We start from the raw sequence: 20,109 nt of genomic DNA, 5'->3' as shown, positions 1-20,109 counted from the left end.
AAATATCCCCCAGTGTCCCTGAAGCTCCCTCCGTGTCCCCCGGTGTCCCTCTGTGTCCCCAAATGTCCCCCAGTGTTCCTGAGGGTCCCTCAGGGTCCCTGAGTGTCCCTCAGTGCCCCCTGGTGTCCCTCAGTGTCCCATCCTGTCCCTCATTGTCCCTCAATGTCCCTCATTGTCCCTCGGTGTCCTTCAGTGTTCCCAAATGTCCCCCAATGTCCCATGGTGTCCCACCCTATCCCCCAGTCTCCCACCTTCTCCCTCAATGTCCCTCAATGTCCCTCAGTGTCCTCCAGTGTCCCTCAGTGTCCCATGGGGTCCCTCAGTGTCCCCCGGTATCTCTTAGTGTCCCCTCAGTGTCCCATCCTGTCCCTCATTGTCTCTCAATGTCCCTCAGTGTTCCCCGTTGTCCCTCAGTGTCCCTGAGGGTCCCTCAATGTCCCTTACTGTCCCTCAGTGTCCCCCAGTGTCCCCAAATGTCCTTCAATGTCTCTCACTGTCCCCAAATGTCCCCTAGTGGGTCCCTCAGTGTCCTTTGCTGTCCCTCAGTGTCCCCCAGTGTCCCCAAACGTCCCTCAATGTCCCACCCTGTCCCTCCGTGTCCCAAATGTCTCTCAGTGTCCCTCAGTGTCCCTCATTATCCCTCGGTGTCCCCCAGTGTCCCCAAACGTCCCTCAATGTCCCTCAGTGTCCCTCAGTGTCCTTTGCTGTCCCTCACTGTCCCTCAGTGTCCCCAAACGTCCCTCACTGTCCCTCAGTGTCCCTCGCTGTCCCCAAATCTCCCCCGGGGGTGACCCACACGCCCCCCCCGAGCCCCCCTGACCCCCGTGTCCCCCCAGGACGGGCAGGGCCGCCCCCCCCGGCCCCTCCTGGCGCCCACCCAGCTCTGGGAGCAGCCGCTGCAGCGACACCTGGCCCTGAACCGCCTGCGCTCCTTCGCCGCGCTCATCGGCCGCGTCTTCAGCCACAGCGCCCGCTGAGACCCCCGACAACGCCCCCCGAGACCCCCGACACCGGCCCGACCCCCGGCACCGCCCCCTGAGACCCCCGACAACGCCCCCCGAGACCCCCGGACACCGCCGAGACCCCCGACACCGCCCCCTGAGACCCCCGGACACGGCCCCCTGAGACCCCCGGCACCGCCCCCTGAGACCCCCGGACACGGCCCCGACCCCCGACACCGCCCCCACCCCGGACACTGCCCGCTGAGACCCCCGACACTGCCCCCGACCCCCGACACTGCCCCCAGCCCCGACACCGCCCCCTGAGACCCCCGGACACCCCTCCTGAGACCCCCGACACTGCCCCCGAGCCCCGGACACGGCCCCCTGAGACCCCCGCCCCCGCCCCCTGAGACCCCCGGACACGGCCCCGACCCCCGACACCGCCCCCAGCCCCGACACCGCCCCCTGAGACCCCCGCCCCCCGTATTTATTGCCCCTCCCCCAGGGGTTATTTATGGCGCCAGCCGCTGTTTTATTTAACTCGGGTATTTATGAGTTTCTAATAAAGCTCCCGCGGAGATCGGAGAGGCGGCTGGGTGTGCGGGGTGGGGAGGGGGGTATTTACAGGGAGGGAAAAGGGGAGGGGTCCCTGGGATGAAAGGGACCGGGGAGGGGTCCCTGGGAGGGAAGGGGCTGGGGAGGGGTCCCAGGAAGGGACTGGGGAGGGGTCCCTGGGAGGGGTCCCTGGAACAGAAGGGACCAAGGAGGGGTCCCCAGAAGGGGTCCCTGGAAGGGAAGGGGCTGAGGAGGGGTCCCTGGAAGGGAAGGGACCGGGGAAGGGTCCCCAGAAGCGATCGGGGAGAGAAGGGAAGGGACCGGGGAGGGGTCCCCGGAAGGGGCTGGGGAGGGGTCCCAGGGACGGAGGGACCGGGCAGGGGTCACTGGAAGTCGCTGGGGAGGGGTCCCAGGGAGGGGTCCCGGGCAGGGGTCACTGGAAGTCGCTGGCGTCGATGTGCAGCGGGGGGAAGTCGGTGAAGAGCGAGGGCACCGAGGGCACGGCCGAGTCCTCGGGCTGCGGCAGGAACGGATCGTGCTGGTCCAGGAGAGCAGCGCTGCCTGCCGAGGGGACGGGGACAGCTCGGTGACGTGGGGACAGCTCGGTGACATGGGGACAGGGCAGTGACATGGGGACAGGGCAGTGACCCGGGGGCAGCTCGGTGACATGGGGACAGCTCGGTGACATGGGGACAGGGCAGTGACATGGGGACAGGGCAGTGCCTGGGGGGACAGCTCGGTGACCCGGGGACAGCTGAGTGCCGGAGGGACAGGGTAGTGCCCAGGGGACAGCTCGGTGACATGGGGACAGCTCAGTGACATGGGGACAGGGCAGTGCCCAGGGGACAGCTCGGTGACCTGGGGGACACCTCTCTGCCCAGGGAACAGCTTGGTGACCCAGGGACAGCTGAGTGCCCAGGGGACAGGGCAGTGCCCAGGGGGACAGCTTGGTGACCTGAGGACAGCTTGGTGACATGGGGACAGCTGAGTGACCTGGGGACAGCTCAGTGACCTGGGGGACACCTCTGTGCCCAGAGGGACCGAGCACTGCCCAGGGGACAGCTGAGTGACCAGGGGACAGCTTGGTGACCTGGGGACAGGGCAGTGACCAGAGGGACAGGGCAGTGCCCAGGGGACAGCTTGGTGACCTGGGGGATACCTCTGTGCCCAGGGGACAGCTCGGTGATCTGGGGACACCTCAGTGCCCAGGTGCCACCTCTGTCCCCGCCCCAGCCCCGACACTCACCGGGGCTCAGCTGCAAGCTCTCCTCCAAGGTCGCCACCACGTCGGGCATCAGCTCGGCCACTCCCAGTGTCCCCAGTGTCCCCAGTGTCCCCGGGGTCCCCGGGGCCGCCTCCAGCCCCTCCAGCGACTGCAGCAGCAGCTCCTGCACGTCCCGGCTCCCCTGCAGCAGCTCCTGCATGTCCTGTCCCCCCGGCAGCAGCTCCAGGTCCCTCAGCTCGGCTGGCAGTGTCCCCTGCTCCTCGGGGACCCGTGGTGGCTCCGCAGCTCCCAGCTGCAGCGTCCCCACTGTCCCCTGCGGTGTCCCCAAGTCCTCTGGGCACACCTGCAGCACCTGCAGCCCCCCGGGCAGCACCTGCACGGGCCCCACAGCCCCTGGTGTCACCTGCAGTGTCCCCTGCATGCTGGGGACCGCTGATGGCACCTGTGGTGGCTCCAGGCTTTGTGGGTGCAGTGTCCCCAAGCCCGTGACCTGCAGGGTCCCCGGGCTCGTGGCCACCACCTGTGGTGTCCCCAAGCTCCCAGAAGTGACCTGCAGTGTCCCTGGGCTAGTGGCCACCCCCTGAAGTGTCCCCAAGCTCCCAGAAGTGACCTGAAGTGTCCCTGGGCTCACGGCCACCACCTGTAGTGTCCCTTGGTTTGTGGCTATCACCTGTGGTGTCCCCAAGTTCCCAGGGGTGACCTGCAGTGTCCCTGGGCTTGTGGCCACCCCCTGTGGTGTCCCTGGGCTCGTGGCCACCCTCTGAGGTGTCCCCAAGCCCCCCGGTGTCCCCAAGCCCTGCGGTGTCCCCAGGCCCCCCGGTGTCCCCAAGCCCTGCGGTGTCCCCAGGCCCCCCGGTGTCCCCAAGCCCTGCGGTGTCCCCAGGCCCCCCGGTGTCCCCAGGCCCCCCGGTGTCCCCAGGCCCTGCGGTGTCCCCAGGCCCCCCGGTGTCCCCAGGCCCCCCGGTGTCCCCAGGCCCTGCGGTGTCCCCAAGCCCTGCGGTGTCCCCTGCCCCCGGGGCTGCAGCCGCAGCGTCTCCAGGTTCTCCGTGGCCACCGCCAGCTCCTCCTCTGTCTGCTGCTTGCTGGGGGGCCTGGGGACAGACAGGGGACAGGGGTTGGGGTCAGGGGTTGGGGTCAGGGGTTGGGATTGGGGTCGGGGATTGGGGTCAGGGACTGCGATTGAGGTCAGGGATTGGGATTGGGGTCAGGGATCGGGGTCAGGGACTGGGATTGGGGTCAGGGCAGGGATTGGGGTCAGGGACTGGGATGGGGTTAGGGGTTGGGATTGGGGTCAGGGGTTGGGGTCTGGGATTGGAGCCAGGAGTCAGGGGTTTGGGTCAGGGGCTGGGATTGGGGTCAGGGACTGGAGTCAGGGATTGGGGTCAGGGCTGGGGATTGGGGTCAGGGATTGGGACTGAGGTCAGGGATTAGGATGGGGATCAGGGACTGGGGTCAGGGATTGGGATTGGGGTCAAGGACTGGGATCAGGGTCGGGGATGGGGATTGGGATCAGGGATGGGGGTCGGGGGATCCCAGAGTCCCACAGAGGTGTCCCCACAGCCCCTCACCTGGAGGACACGCGGATGAGGCGCCGGTTCAGGTACTTCTGGGACTCGCTCAGGCTCCCTGGGGACAAACAGAGGCCTCAGGGGGGTGGCAGGCGCTGCCCTGGCTCAGTCCCAAACCGTGCCAGGCCGTGCCAAGCCATGCCAGGCCGTGCCAGGCCATACCCTCCAGCCTCTGGCTGTAGAAGGGCCCGAAAGCCTCGTCCCGGGGGGTGCTGGGGTACAGGAACTTGAGGGGGTTTTCTGGGTTCTTCTCCTCCAGGCTCATGTGGTAGTCACGGATGATGTCGGGCAGGGCCAGCGACACCAGCTCCGAGGCTGTGTAGGGTTCCACGGCGTGGAAGGTGGGGGACTCTGCAGGGGGGACAGTGGGGTCAGCAGGAGGGTGACACCGTGTGCCACAAAGCTGTGCCAGGCATGGGGCTCAGCTTCACCATTCTCGTCCATTTTCTACATAAATTCAGATTTAGCATTCTCGTCCATTTTTATCCTAAATCTGAATTCATCTTCACCATTCTTGTCCATTTTTAACCTAAATCTGAATTCATCTTCACCATTCTTGTCCATTTTTAACCTAAATCTGAATTCATCTTCACCATTCTTGTCCATTTTTAACCTGAATCTGAATTCAGCTTCACTATTCTCATCCATTTTGAATCTGAATTCAGCTTCATCATTCTTGTCCATTTTTAAGCTAAAACTCAATTCAGCTTCAGCATTCTCATCCATTTTTATCCTAAATCTGAATTCAGCTTCACCAATCTCATCCATTTTTAACCTAGATCTGAATTCAGCTTCACTATTCTCATGCATTTTTAATCTGAATCTGAATTCAGCTTCACCAATCTCATCCATTTTTAACCTAAATCTGAATTCAGCTTCACCATTCTTGGCCATTTTTTACATAAAACTCAATCCAGCTTCAGCATTCTCATCCATTTTTAACCTAAATCTGAATTCAGCTTCAGCATTCTCATCCATTTTTAACCTAAAACTCAATTCAGCTTCACCATTCTCGTCCATTTTTATCCTAAAACTCAATTCAGCTTCACCATTCTCGTCCATTTTTATCCTAAATTCAAAGTCAGCTTCACTATTCTCATCCATTTTTAACCTAAATCTGAATTCAGCTTCACCATCCTCATCCATTTTTAACCTGAATCTGAATTTCTCCTCTTGCTTGCTAAACTCCAGGGAATGGAGGTTTATTTTCTGTGCCTTACAGTGGAACTGAACCTCCAGGGTCTCCCCAAAATTTGCTCAGCACAAAGGTTTATCAGGCGTGATAAACCTCACCATGGACCTGGAGAATCCCATCTCCAGAGGCTTCCACTGCTGCACTGCTGGGGGGTCCTGGGGGGTCCCGGGGGGTCCTGGGGGGGTCCCGGGGGTGTCACTCACCTGTGTCGTGGTGCTCCACCCACGTGAAGGTGACACCCCCGAGGACGCTCTCGCTGAAGCGCAGCAGGAACGTCCCCGTCCTCCTGGACCTGAGCAGCTTCTCGGCCTGCTTGTGGCTCACGAAGCCCAGGATGAGTCTGGGGGAGGCACCGTCAGCTCCTGCGGCCCCCCCGGGACCCCCAGACCCCTCCCCAGCCCTGCTCCTACCCGTTCTTCCAGAGCTGCTTGAGGTGCTCCTGGATCAGCCCCAGGATCCCGTCCAGCCAGGCCCAGAAGGAGAAACCGGAGGGGCCGTCCTGAGGGAGGGGACATGGGGACATGGGGACATGGGGACATGGGGACATGGGACATGGGGACATGGGACATGGGGGGACATGGGGGACATGGGGACATGGGGGACATGGGACATGGGGGACATGGGGACATGGGACATGGGGACATGGGGACATGGGACATGGGGACATGGGGACATGGGACATGGGACATGGGGACATGGGACATGGGGACATGGGGACATGGGACATGGGGACATGGGGACATGGGGGGACATGGGGACATGGGGGACATGGGACATGGGGATATGGGGGACATGGGGACATGGGGACATGGGGACATGGGGACATGGGGGGACATCGGGGGACATGGGGGGACAGGGGGACATGGGACATGGGGACATGGGGACATGGGGACATGGGGACATGGGACATGGGGGACATGGGGACATGGGGACATGGGACATGGGGGACATGGGGGACATGGGGGGACATGGGGACATGGGGACATGGGGGGACATGGGGGGACATGGGGACATGGGGACATGGGGGGACATGGGGACATGGGGGACAGAGGGGACAGGGCCACGGGGACAGAGGGGACAGGGCCATGGGGACAGAGGGGACAGGGCCATGGGGACATGGGGGACAGCCCCTACTGACCTTTGAGAACTTGGGCCAGGCCACGGCGCTGTCCAGGGACGGCTTCGAGCCTTGAGGCGAGAGCAGGGTGAGGGGGACAGTGCAGCCGTGTCCCCCCGTGTCCCCCCGTGTCCCCGGTGTCCCCCGTGTCCCCAGCCTCACCCAGCAGTTTCTTGGCCAGCATCAGGAGGTTGTCCCGGCTGAGGCCGCGCTCGGCCACGCTCTGGAACTGCCAGCTCAGCACCTCGGCCAGCCGGGGCCACGGGGCTGGCGGCGGGGACGAGAAGAACTGCTGGGCCTGGGGACACGGGGGACACGGGGTGAGCGGGGGACATGGGGGACACGGGGGGACACGAGGGAGATGGGGGGACACGGGGTGAGCAGGGGACATGGGGGACACGGGGGAGACAGGGGACATGGGGGACATGGGGGGGACACGGGGTGAGCGGGGGACACGGGGGGACACAGGGGGACACGAGGGAGATGGGGGGACATGGGGTGAGCAGGGGACATGGGGGACACGGGGGGGACACGGGGTGAGCGGGGGACACGGGGGGACACAGGGGGACACGGGGGGGACACGGGGTGAATGGGGGACACGAGGGACACAGGGGAGACGGGGGACATGGGGGACATGGGGGGGACACGGGGTGAGCGGGGGACACGGGGGGACACGAGGGAGATGGGGGGACACGGGGTGAGCAGGGGACATGGGGGACACGGCGGACACGGGGGGGACACGGGGTGAATGGGGGACACGAGGGACACGGGGGAGACAGGGGACATGGAGGACATGGGGGGGACACGGGGGACACAGGTGAGCAGGGGACACGGGGGGACACGAGGGACATGGGGTGAGCAGGGGACATGGGGGACATGGGGGACACGGGGGGACACGGGGTGAGCAGGGCTGGGGACAGCAGGAGGGGATGGGGACACGGGGAAGGGGACATGGGGTGGGGATGGGGACATGCACTGGAGTAGGGCATGGGGACATGGAGAGGGACAGGGACATTGGGAAAGGCCAGGAGGGGGACACGGGTAGGGAAGGGGGACACGGAGAGGGGGGCACATGCACTGGAGCAGGGGACAGGGGGACAGGGACCAGGGGGTGGGGACAAGTGGCAGGGGACAGGGACCAGGGGACAGGACAAGGACCAGGGGATGGGACAGGGACTAGGGGATGGGGACAAATGGCAGGGGACAAGGACCAGGGGATGGGACAGGGATTAAGGGACAGGACAGGGATTAAGGGATGGGATAAGTGGCCAGGGATGGGGTTCAAGGGATGGGGACAGGCACCAGGGCAGGGGACAGGGACCAAGGGACAGGGAACTGCAGCAGCAGGGGACAGGGACCAAGGACAGCATCAAAGCAGGGCAGGGGACAAGGACAAGGACAAGGACAAGGACAAGGACAAGGACAAGGACAAGGACACGGACAAGGACAAGGACAAGGACACGGACAAGGACAAGGACAAGGACAAGGACAAGGACATGGACACAGACAAGGACAAGGACAAGGACATGAGGCAGAGCAGGGCACTGGGAGCAGGGGACAGAGATCTGCACCGGGGATGGGGCAGTGACCAGGCCTAGACCCGGGCACAGGGCACAGGGGACAACCAGGACAGAGGCTGGGCAAGGGAGGGGACAGGCAGCAGCAGGGGGGACACGAGGCAGGGCTGGCACTGCCCAGGGGGTCCCGCTCGCCTTGGGGTCCGAGCTGAGCATGTTGAACCACAGGATGGAGGCCCAGGCGCTGGAGAACTGGTTGTTGTTGGAGATGATGACAAAGGGCAGCGTGGTGGCCTGGGGAGGGGACAGGGGCTCAGGCTGGCTGTCCCCAAACCCCCCTGGCCCCCCTAAACCCCCCCAGCACCCCCAGCCCCCATGTCAGAACCCAGAGCATCTCTCTGGATGCCCTGGATGGCTCAGAGACCCTGGCAGGGGCTCAGAGACCCTGGCAGGAAGCCAAAGGCACCTGGAAATTCGATCTTAATTCATGGAGCAAATTGCCAACCTTGATCTTAATTCATGGAGCTAATTGCCAACCTTATATAAAGAACTACAGGCCACAAAAATTTAAGTAGGAATCACAGGGTGAAGGGGAAAATTTTGGAGCACTGTACAGGAGGGTTTTGTGTGTTGTTTATATGTACAGGGGGGTTTGGAATCCTTCACATGGGGGTCAGGGGTTCTAAAATGGAGGGATTTGGGCGTGCCCCGTCCTTCTTCTTTCTTCTCCTTGGCATCCATGTTCAGGATGATGTTGGCACGTGTGGATTGGTTCATAGAGAAAGTGCACTTGCCAACAAGGGCGAAAAGTATTGGGAATTGAAGGTAAAAATATCTTACACGTAGTTTTTACTATAAAAGAGACCCCGTGGGTGGGAGAGAGTGCCCTTGGCTGCCTTGCTGATCAGACCCCGGCTGGACAGACAGAAAAACTTTGTAGATAAGGAACAATAAACTCAACTGAAGACCAAAAGAAGAGCCCAGACTCCTTCTCCAAAGTGCAGCCTGCCCAGAACCGCCTTGTCCCGTGCTGGGGCAGAGAGGAGTGGCAGCCGAGCCCGGCGTTCTCACCTCGAGCTCCAGCTCCAGCCCGCAGTAGGCGTAAGCCAGCGTGAAGGTGATGAGGTGCAGCTCCTCCGTCACCACCAGGGGACCCTGCGGGGAGGTGGCACCACCCGGCCCAGTCCAGCCCAGTCCTCCCAGTCCCTCCCAGTCCATCCCAGTCCATCCCAGTCCCTCCCAGTCCTCCCAGTGCCTCCCAGTCCATACCAGTCCTCCCAGTCGCTCCCAGTTCAGCCCAGTCACTCCCAGTCCCTCCCAGTCCCTCCCAGTCCATCCCAGTCCTCCCAGTCCATCCCAGTCCATCCCAGTCCCTCCCAGTCCATCCCAGTCCTCCCAGTCCCATCCCAGTCCTCCCAGTCCCATCCCAGTCCTCCCAGTCCATCCCAGTCCATCCCAGTCCCTCCCAGTCCATCCCAGTCCCCTCCAGTCCCATTCCCAGTCCCTCCCAGTCCATCCCAGTCCCTCCCAGTTCAATCCCAGTCCCATCCCAGTCCCATCCCAGTCCCTCCCAGTCCCCCCCAGTCCCATTCCCAGTCCCCCCCAGTCCATCCCAGTCCCTCCCAGTCCCTCCCAGTCCCTCCCAGTCCATCCCAGTCCCATTCCCAGTCCCTCCCAGTCCCTCCCAGTCCCTCCCAGTCCATCCCAGTCCCTCCCAGTCCCACTCCCAGTCCCCCCAGTCCTTCCCAGTCCCATTCCCAGTCCCTCCCAGTCCATCCCAGTCCCTCCCAGTTCAATCCCAGTCCCTCCCAGTCCATCCCAGTCCATCCCAGTCCATCCCAGTCCCATTCCCAGTCCCCCCAGTCCCTCCCAGTCCCTCCCAGTCCCATTCCCAGTCCCATTCCCAGTCCCTCCCAGTCCCATTCCCAGTCCCTCCCAGTCCATCCCAGTCCCTCCCAGTCCCCCCCAGTCCCATTCCCAGTCCCTCCCAGTCCATCCCAGTCCCATTCCCAGTCCCATTCCCAGTCGCTCCCAGTCGCTCCCGTGCCCACCTCGCCGCTGGCACCTTTGCCCTTGCCAGCCCTGCTCTCCTTCTGCTCCTTCAGCGTCTGCGGGGAGGGCAGAGCCAGCCTGGGCTGGGGTCCCCACCGAGACCCCCGCCCCGAGGGGGGTTTGGGGTCTGGGGAGGGGGATTTGGGGTCTGGGGGTGGGATTTGGGGGTCAATTTGGGGGTCTGGGGGGGGGTTTGGGGTCTGGGGGGGATTTGGGGGTCAATTTGGGGGTCTGGGGGTGGGATTTGGGGTCTGGGGGGGGATTTGGGGGGTCTGGGGGGGATTTGGGGTCTGGGGGGGGATCTGGGGGTGGGATTTGGGGTCTGGGGGGGGATTTGGGGGGTCTGGGGGGGGAATTTGGGGGTCTGGGGGGGATTTGGGGGTCTGGGGAGGGGGATTTGGGGTCTGGGGGGCTGGGATTTGGGGGTCAATTTGGGGGTCTGGGGGGGATTTGGGGGTCTGGGGGGTTGGATTTGGGGTCTAGGGGGGATTTGGGGGTCTGGGGGGGTGGATTTGGGGGTCAATTTGGGGGTCTGGGGGGGATTTGGGGGTCTGGGGGGTTGGATTTGGGGGTCTGGGGGGGATTTGGGGTCAATTTGGGGGTCTGGGGGGGATTTGGGGTCAATTTGGGGGTCTGGGGGGGATTTGGGGTCTGGGGGGGATGTGGGGTCTGGGAGGGCGGATTTAGGGGTCAATTTGGGGGTCTGGGGGGGGATTTGGGGTCAATTTGGGGGTCTGGGGAGGGATTTGGGGGTCGGGGGAGGGATTTGGGGTCTGGGGGGTTGGATTTGGGGTCTAGGGGGGATTTGGGGGTCTGGGGGGGTGGATTTGGGGGTCAATTTGGGGGTCTGGGGGGGATTTTGGGTCAATTTGGGGGTCTGGGGGGGATTTGGCGTCTGGGGGGGATTTGGGGGTCAATTTGGGGTCTGGGGGAGGGATTTGGGGTCTGAGGGGGATTTGGGGTCTGGGGAGGGATTTGGGGGTCTGGGGAGGGGGATTTGGGGTCTGGGGTGGGATTTGGGATCTGGGGGGGATTTGGGGGTCAATTTGGGGGTCTGGGGGGGATTTGGGGGTCTGGGGGGGATTTGAGGTCTGGAGAGGGGATTTGGGGTCTGGGGTGGGATTGGCGGGTCTGGGGGGTCTGGGGGTCAATTTGGGGGTCTGGGGAGGGAATTTGGGGTCTGGGGGGGGATGTGGGGTCTGGGGGGGGGAATTGGGGGTCTGGGGGTGCGGATTCGGGGTCGGGGGTCCCTACGAGGTACTGGAAGTCGCAGAGCAGCCCCTCCTGGGGGCTGTCCCCGGCCAGCAGCGTTTTGCTGCTCGAGGTCAGGATGTTGAAGCGGCGGAACCTGCGGGGCACAGGCGGGGCTGGGGGGGCGCGGGACCCCCGGGGGGGGGGTCGGGACCCCCGGAAGGGGCAGGACCCCCCCCCTCTCCCAGGAGGGGGACATTGCCCAGCTGTGGGGGGGGGGGGGTTGGGACCCCCCCAGAGGGGCTGGGGGGTGGGATTGAGACCCCTGGGGGATGCAGCCCTGGTTGGGACCCCCACCCAGGGATGGAGAGGGGGGGTCAGGACCCCCTAAGAGATGGCAAAGGGGGGGTCAGGACCCCCCAGGGATATCAGGGGAGGTTCAGGACCCCCCAAATATGGTGGGGGGGATTCAGGACCCTCCCTCAGGGGCTGGGGGTGGGGAATCAGGACCCCCAGAGGGGCTGGGGGGTGGGATGGAGACCCCTGGGGGATGCAGCCCTGGTTGGGACCCCCACCCAGGGATGGAGAGGGGGGGTCAGGACCCCCCAGGGATGGCAGGGGGGTTCAGAACCACCCCCCCCATGGATGTCAGGGGGGTTCAGGACCCCCCCAGGGATGTCAGGGGGGGCTCAGGACCCCCCAAAGATGGTGGGGGGGGGGCTTCAGGACCCCCCAGGAATGGCAGGGGGCTTCAGAACCCACCCCCCCAGGAATGGCAGGGGGGTTCATGACCCCCCCCAGGGATGTCAGGGGGGATCAGGACCCCTCAGAGATGGTGGGGGGGGGGCTCAGGACCCCCCCCAGAGATGTCAGGGGGGCTCAGGACCCCCCAGAGATGGTGGGGGGGGGGGGCTCACGATCCCCCAGGAATGGCAGGGGGGCTCAGGACCCCCCCCCAGGGATGTCAGGGGGGTTCAGGACCCCCCCCCAGGGATGTCAGGGGGGCTCAGGACCCCCAAAAGATGGTGGGGGGGGGGCTCAGGACCCCCGGGGGGGTCGCAGCCCCTCCCGCGCTGCCCCTGCTCTCACCCTTTGATGTTGGGAGGGTCCCTGCAAGAGACAAAGGGGGGGGGGGGGGTCAGGGCCAGCGGGACCCCCGGGCGGGCAGGGGGGGCTCGGGGGGCTGGAGCTGCTTTTGTGTTCATCAAAGGGATGGCATCAAGGTCTTAGATAATTCACTTTCATAAATACAAAATGGAATAAATTAAATATAATTATTACTTAATTTTATAAATGCAATAATTTGATTGAAGAAATTAAAAATTTAATATATAGTATAAATTAAAAAAGCATAAATTCAATAATAGCATTAGTTCTAATTATTATTTAATTTCATAAACCAAATAATATAATATTTATACTTATTGATATTATAAATTAAATAATTTAAGTGCCCCCTGGAGCTGGTTTTGTATTAATTAAAGGGATGGGATCAAGGTCTCAAATAATTTACTTTAATAAATAAACAATTGAATAAATTAAATAGTTATTTATAATTATTGTTTAATTTTATAAATGCAATAATTTCATTGAATAAAAAATTAATATATGCTATAAATTAATAAAGCATAAATTCAATAAATTCAATAATAGAAATAGTTATAAATTAAATTATTTAATTTAATAAATACAATAATATAATTAGTAATAATTATTTAATTTAATAAATTAAATAATTTAATTGAATAATTTTAAATATTAATATACTAAATAATATAATTGTTATTTAATTGAATAAATTAAATTAATGAATTTAACAAATTAAATAATTTAATCTAATTTAACAAATTAAATAATTTAGTTTAACAAACAAAATAATTTAATTTAATTTAATTTAATTTAATTTAGTCTAATTTAATTTAATTTAATTTAATCTAATTTAATTTAATTTAATTACTTAACAAACAAAATAATTTAATTTAACAAACATAATTATTTTATTTAATTTAATTTGATCTATTTTAATTTAATTTAATTTAGTTTAACAAACAAAATAATTTAATTTAATTTAATTTAGTTTAAGAAACAAAATAATTTAATTTAATTTAATTTAATTTAGTCTAATTTAATTTAATTTAATTTAATTTAACAAACAAAATAATTTAATTTAATTTAATTTGAGTTATTTTAATTTAATTTAATTTAATTTAACAAACAAAATAATTTAATTTAATTTAATTTAATTTAACAAACAAAATAATTTAATTTAATTTAATTTAATTTAGTTTAATTTAATTTAATTTAATTTAACAAACAAAATAATTTAATTTAATTTAATTTAACAAACAAAATAATTTAATTTAATTTAATTTAATTTAATTTAACAAACAAAATAATTTAATTTAATTTAATTTAATTTAGTCTAATTTAATTTAATTTAATTTAATTTAATTTAATTTAACAAACAATTTAATTTAACTCAATCTAATCTAATCTGATTGACTGTGGCCCTTCCGCGGCGCCGTGTCGCACCTGTCGATGTGGATCCTGGCCTCCATGCCGCGGTTGCGGTCGTGCAGCCGCACCAGCAGCCGCGCGCGCGTCGAGAACTTGCCGGCCGTGCGCAGCACCAGCGGCCGCTTGCCGGCGTTGGGCGTGCTGGGCTGCTGCTCCACCACGAAGGCGCTGGGAACGGGGGGTCAGGGCTGCCCCGAGACCCCCGGGCTGCCCCGAGACCCCTGGGCTGCCCCCACTTCTGGTGGGGTTTCACTCCTGGTTTGGCACGGAACCACCCCAAAATTCCTCCCAGTCCTAAATCCCAATGTTGGAGTGGTGTCCAGACACCCAGAGATGGAAGGGACCCATCAGGAATCCAACTTCTGGAATGGGACCACCCCAAAACCTTCCCTGTCCTAAATCCCAATGTCCAAACACCCAGAGATGGGAAGGACTCATCAGGAGTCAAACTTCTGGAATGGGACCACCTCAGAACCTGCCCTGTCCTAAATCCCAATGTTTGAGTGATGTCCAAACACCCAGAGATAGAAAGAACCCATCAGAAATCCAACTTCTGGAATGGGACCACCTCAGAACCTGCCCTGTCCTAAATCCCAATGTTTAAGTGGTGTTCAAACACGCAGAGATGGAAGGGACCCACCAGAATAATCTCCAGCTCCTGGTTTGGCATGGGACCTCCCCAAAATCTGCCCTGTCCCAAATTCCAATGTTGGAGTGGTGTCCAAACACCCAGAGATGGAAGGAACCCTTCAAAAGTCCAGCTTCTGCCACAGGACAGCCCCAAAACCTGCTCTGTCATAAATTCCAATGTTGGAGTGGTGTTCAAACACCCAGAGATGGAAGAGACCCATCAGGAGTCAAACTCCTGGTTTAGCATGGGACAACCCCTGAAGTATCCCCAGTCCCAAATCCCAACATTTGAGTGATGTCCAAACACCCAGAGATGAAAAGGACCCATCAGAAGTCCAACTTCTGGCACAGGACCACCCCAAAATCTGCCCTGTCCTAAATCCCAATGTTTGAGTCATGTCCAAACATCCAGAGATGGAAGGGACCCTTCAGAATCATCTCCAGCTCCTGGTTTGGCACGGGACAACCCCAAAAGTATCCCCAGTCCTAAATCCCAATGTTGGAGTGGTGTCCAAACATCCAGAGATGAAAAGGACCCATCAGAAATCCAACTTCTGGAATGGGACCACCCCAAAACCTGCCCTGTCCTAAATCCCAATGTTCAAACACCCAGAGATGGGAAGGACTCATCAGGAGTCAAACTTGTGGCATGGGATAACCCCCAAAACTGTCCTGTCCCAAGTCCCAATGTTTGAGTGGTATCCAAACAGCCAGAGATGGAAGGGACCCATCAGGAGTCAAACTTCTGGAATAGGACCACCTCAGAACCTGCCCTGTCCTAAATCCCAATGTTTGAGTGGTGTCCAAACACCCAGAGATGAAAAGAACCCATCAGAAGTCCAACTACTGGCATGGGATAACCCTAAAACCTGCCCTGTCCTAAATCCCAACATTTGAGAGGTGTCCAAACACTCAGAGATGGAAGGGACCCATCAGAATCATCTCCAGCTCCTGGTTTGGCATGGGACAGCCCCAAAACTTGCCCAGTCCTAAATCCCAATGTTTGAGTGGTGTCCAAACAGTCAGAGATGAAAAGGACCCATCAGAAGTCCAACTTGTGGCATGGGATAACCCCAAAACCCGCCCAGTCCTAAATCCCAATGTTTCAGTCATGTCCAAACATCCAGAGATGGGAAGGACTCATCAGGAGTCAAACTTGTGGCATGGGACAACCCCAAAACCTGCCCAGTCCCAAATCTCAACATTTGAGAGGTGTCCAAACACCCACAGATGGAAGGGACCCTTCAGAATCATCTCCAGCTCCTGGTTTGGCACAGGACAACCCCAAAAGTATCCCCAGTCCCCAAATCCCAATGTTGGAGTGGTGTCCAGACACCCAGAGATGAAAGGGACCCATCAGAAGTCCAACTTCTGGCACAGGACAACCCCAAAACCTTCCCTCTCCTAAATCCCAACATTTGAGAGGTGTCCAGACACCCAGAGATGGAAGGGACCCATCAGAAATCCAATTTCTGGAATGGGACCACCCCAAAACCTGCCCTGTCCTAAATCCCAATGTCCAAACACCCAGAGATGGGAAGGACTCATCAGGAGTCAAACTTGTGGCATGGGATAACCCCAAAACTGTCCTGCCCTAAATCCCAATGTTTGAGTGGTGTCCAAACACCCAGAGATGAAAAGGACCCATCAGAAATCTAACTTTTGGCATGGGATAATCCCAAAACCTGCCCTGTCCCAAATCCCAACGTTGGAGTGGGGTTCAAACATCCAGAGATGGAAGGGACCCATCAGGAGTCAAACTCCTGGTTTAGCACAGGACAACCCCAAAAGTCCTCCCAGTCCTAAATCCCAACACCTGAAGCACTGAGGGCGTGACAGAGGTGTCCAAACAGTCCCTGAGCCCTGGAATTATGGAATATCCTGAGCTGGAAGGGCCCTACAGGGATCAAAGCCCAGCTCCACACTCAAGACACCCCAAAATCCCACCCTGTCCCTGAGAGCCTTCTCAAATGCTCCTTGAGGTGGGAAGGGGCCCACAACAATCTCTGAGTCCCAGGACAGCCCCAAAAATCCTAAATGCCAACACCCGAGAGCGCTGTCCAACCTCTGCCTGACCTCCTGAACCATCCAGAGCTGGAAGGGACCCACCAGGATCAAAGTCCAGCTGCTGGCCCAGCACAGGACACCACAAAATGTTTCACCAAATCCCTGAGAGCCTGGACCCTCCCTGAGCTCCTGAGTTACAGAACACCCAGAGCTGCAAGGGACCCACCAGGATCACTGATCCCACTCCAGACCCTGCACGGACACCCCAAATCCCCACCCTATGCCTGGCAGTGTTCCCAAACACTCTGTGAGCTCTGCCACCCTTGGGACTGTCACCATTCCCTGGAGAGCTGCCCCAAGTGCAAATTGGGGCAAAACCTCCTGAATTACAGAACACCCAGAGCTACAAGGAACCCACCAGGATCACTGATCCCACTCCACACCCTGCACAGACACCCCAAATCCCCACCCCATGCCTGGCAGCGTTGCTCAAACACTTCCAGAGCTCTGTCACCCTTGGGACTGTCACCATTCCCTGGAGAGCTGCCACAAGTGCAAATCCTCCAGGTGCCAAACTTTCCCCCAAATCTGAGAGCATTGCCCAAACCTTCCCTGATCTCCTGAATTACAGAACACCCAGAGCTACAAGGAACCCACCAGGATCGTTGATCCCACTCCACACCCTGCATGGACACCCCAAAATCGCACTCCGTGTCTGGCAGTGTTACCCAAACACTCCCAGAGCTCTGTCACCCTTGGCACCATCACCAACCATTCCCTGGAGAGCTGCCCCAAGTTAAAACTGGGGCAAAACCCTCCCTGACCTCCTGAATTACAGAACACCCAGAGGTGCAAGGAACCCGCCAGGATCATCAATCCCACTCCACACCCTGCACAGACACCCCAAAATCCCACCCCGTGCCTGGCAGCGTTGCTCAAACACTCCAGGAGCTCTGTCACCCTTGGGACCGTCACCATTCCCTGGAGAGCTGCCCCAAGTTAAAACTGGGGCAAAACCCTCCCTGAGCTCCTGAATTACAGAACACCCAGAGCTACAAGGAACCCATGAGGATCACTGATCCCACTCCACACCCTGCATGGACACCCTAAAATCCCACCCCATGCCTGGCAGTGTTACCCAAACACTTCCAGAGCTCTGCCACCCTCGGAACCACGACCATTCCCTGAAGAGCTGCCCCAAGTTAAAACTGGGGCAAAACCCTCGCTGACCTCCTGAATTACAGAACACCCAGAGCTGCAAGGAACCCACCAGGATCATCAATCCCACTCCAGACCCTGCACAGACACCCCAAAATCCCACCCCATGCCTGGCAGCGTTGCCCAAACACTCCCAGAGCTCTGTCACCCTTGGCACCATCACCAACCATTCCCTGGAGAGCTCTCCAAGTTAAAATTGGGGCAAAACCTCCTGAACTACAGAACACCCAGAGCTGCAAGGGACCCACCAGGATCGCTGATCCCACTCCAGACCCTGCACAGACACCCCAAAACCCCACCCCATGCCTGGCAGCGTTGCTCAAACACTGCTTGCCACCCTCGGCACCATCCCCATTCCCCCTCCCAGCGCCCCACCACCCTCGGGGGAGGACCCTCTCCCTTCCCTGCTCCCTCCATCCCCCCCGGCGCGGCCCCAACCTCCTCAGCAGGTGCGTGAGCTGCTCCTGCAGCCGCTGCTCCAGCAGGGGCGTCTCTGCCACCAGCGGGTCCCTGGCGTACGTCACCTTTTGTCGCAGCTCCCCCAGCGCCCGCAGCAGCTGCCGCAGCTGGAACAACCCCTGGCCCAGCTCCGTGAACCTGCGAGGCTCAGGGAGCTCAGAGGGGCCCGGCCGCAGCCCCCAGAGCCCCCCGAGCCCCCTCCCCAAGCCGTACCAGGTCTCCAGCGGGCGCAGGTTGGTGTCGGCGGTGCCCCCCAGGCACAGGCACTGCTGCCGCACCCGCCAGCCCCCCAGCTCCTGCTGCAGCAGCTCCTGCAGGGTCTCGCTGCGCCCCAAAAGCTGCTGCATCTGAGCCAGCACCTCCTGGGGGGAGATGTGGCTCTTAAGGGGGTGCTCAGAGGGGTAAGACCCCCACAAAACTCAGCCCGGCCACCCCGAGCCCCCCCATCTCACCCGGCGCTGCCGGTCCAGGTTCTGCAGTTTGGCCTGGAGGGATTGGAGCTCCTGGATGTACTCGGGGTCTCCATTCCTCTCCCCACCTGCGGGCAGGGAGCGGGCTCAGGGTTTTGGGGGGCTCGGGGCGGTGCCCACCCCCCCATCTCCCCGGCGCGGGGCTCACCTGGCTGGTAGTGCACCTTGTAGCAGAAGTCAAAGGCGTCCTGCAAGTCCTCCAGGTGCCTGAAGGCTCGTTCGGCTTCCTGCGGGCACAGCGGGCTCAGGAGGGGCCGGGCAGCCCCCGGGGGGCTCCGAGGGGGTCTGGGGGGTCGCGGGGTTACCTGCAGGGCCGTGTGGAACTCGGCCAAGCGCCGCTGGATCTGCTGCTCCCGGCCGCTCTCCGGGGCCGGGCTGGGCGCGGGGGCCGAGCCCCCCTAAGGAGGGAGAGATGGGGTGGGGGGCAGCGGCCGCGGGACCCCCGGAGGGCGTTGGGGGGCACCCCCAGCCCTGCCCTACCTGCCCCCCGGCCTGCCCAAGGCGCAGGATCCGCCGCTCCTCCTGCAGCAGGTTGTCCACCAGGTTGGCGAACCTCTCCGGCTCCTCCTCGAACTCCGCCTGCGGGGGGGGCTCGGGGAGGTGAGAGAGCCCCTGAGACCCCTCCCCACCGCGCTCCCCCCGGCCCCGAAGCGCACCTGGAGGTCGCGGTGAGCCTTGCGCAGGTTGTGCTTCAGCATGAAATCCTCGCGGTCCGAGCCCAGGCTGCCCAAGCGCTCTCCCAGTACCACCAGTAAGGAGTGGAAGAGCATCCGCGCCTGCGAGCAGAGCGGCTCCGCCGCCTGGCGCCTGCGGCAGCGCGGGCTCAGCACCGCTCCCACCCCGGTGACCCCCTCCCAGCCCCGGATCCCCCCCCCGGTACCAGTTCTGGGTCTCGATCCAGGCGGCCAAGGACTGGCGCACGGCCATGGGCAGCGCCGAGCCCGCGTACAGCTGGTGCACCTGCTCCAGGTAAGTGTTGGCCAAGCTCTGCACCTCCTGCCACTGCGCCATGCTGGGGGGACAGCGGGTCAGGGGCGCACCCGGGACCCCCCCGGGGCCACCGAGGGAGCGCAGGGTGAGAAACAGCCGCGTGTGCCAGCTGGGCGCATTGGCACGCCACGTACCTGCCCGCAGCACCGGCGGCCCGGGTCCCGCTGCTCCCGGGGGTCCCTCTGTGCACGGGGGTCCCGCTGCTCCCGGGGGTCCCCTCGCTCCTGTTTAGTCCTGGGTGGTCCCGGGGTCTCTCTGTTCCGGGGGTCCCTCTGTGCCCGGGGGTCCCGCTGCTCCCGGGGTCCCCTCGCTCCTGCTCGGTCCTGGGTGATACCGGGGGTCCCGCTGCTCCGGGGGTCCCGCTGTTCCCGGGGGTCCCTCTGTGCCCGGGGTCCCCTCGCTCCTGCTCGGTCCTGGGTGATCACGGGGTCCCGCTGCTCCCGGGGTTCCCTCTGCT

The 20,109-nt window shown here is 59.4% G+C and overlaps 1 protein-coding gene across 2 annotated transcripts; it reads right to left on the bottom strand.

The window, feature by feature from the left end:
- Positions 1-1,449: 1,449 nt before the first annotated feature.
- STAT2 (signal transducer and activator of transcription 2) lies at positions 1,450-20,043 on the bottom strand. 2 transcript variants are annotated; one of them, XM_064401219.1, is made up of 25 exons: positions 20,005-20,043; positions 19,787-19,859; positions 19,543-19,674; positions 19,319-19,469; positions 19,143-19,241; positions 18,968-19,060; positions 18,811-18,889; positions 18,645-18,730; positions 18,406-18,554; positions 18,172-18,330; positions 13,894-14,046; positions 12,451-12,471; positions 11,425-11,518; positions 10,170-10,226; positions 9,190-9,273; positions 8,314-8,412; positions 6,764-6,899; positions 6,623-6,672; positions 5,895-5,983; positions 5,688-5,824; positions 4,452-4,640; positions 4,290-4,347; positions 3,422-3,812; positions 2,743-3,271; positions 1,450-2,057 (listed from the first exon to the last, which is right to left on the bottom strand). In XM_064401219.1, the coding sequence occupies exons 3-25, from the start codon at positions 19,671-19,673 to the stop codon at positions 1,930-1,932; spliced, it is 3,162 nt and encodes a 1,053-aa protein (XP_064257289.1). In that variant the 5' UTR covers position 19,674; positions 19,787-19,859; positions 20,005-20,043; the 3' UTR covers positions 1,450-1,929. The 2 variants fall into 2 exon arrangements, with proteins under 2 accessions (XP_064257289.1, XP_064257288.1); XM_064401218.1 differs by having other exon boundaries at positions 2,743-3,812.
- Between the last annotated feature and the right edge of the window lie 66 nt (positions 20,044-20,109).

The sequence above is a fragment of the Passer domesticus genome, chromosome 31 (genome assembly GCF_036417665.1).
Source record: "Passer domesticus isolate bPasDom1 chromosome 31, bPasDom1.hap1, whole genome shotgun sequence".
Lineage (NCBI taxonomy): Eukaryota > Metazoa > Chordata > Aves > Passeriformes > Passeridae > Passer > Passer domesticus.
The sequence above is the reverse complement of the archived record's forward strand: the minus strand, read 5'-3'. Positions and strand labels throughout refer to the sequence as shown.

Excerpts from the sequence above, each read along its gene's own strand:
- STAT2 (XM_064401218.1), bottom strand. The coding sequence starts at position 19,673 with ATGGCGCAGTGGCAGGAGGTGCAGAGCTTGGCCAACACTTACCTGGAG. Across the intron at positions 19,470-19,542 it reads TGGATCGAGACCCAGAACTG|GCGCCAGGCGGCGGAGCCGC; the intron begins GTACCGGGGGGG and ends GCGCTGCCGCAG. Across the intron at positions 18,555-18,644 it reads ACCTGGACCGGCAGCGCCGG|GAGGTGCTGGCTCAGATGCA; the intron begins GTGAGATGGGGG and ends ATCTCCCCCCAG.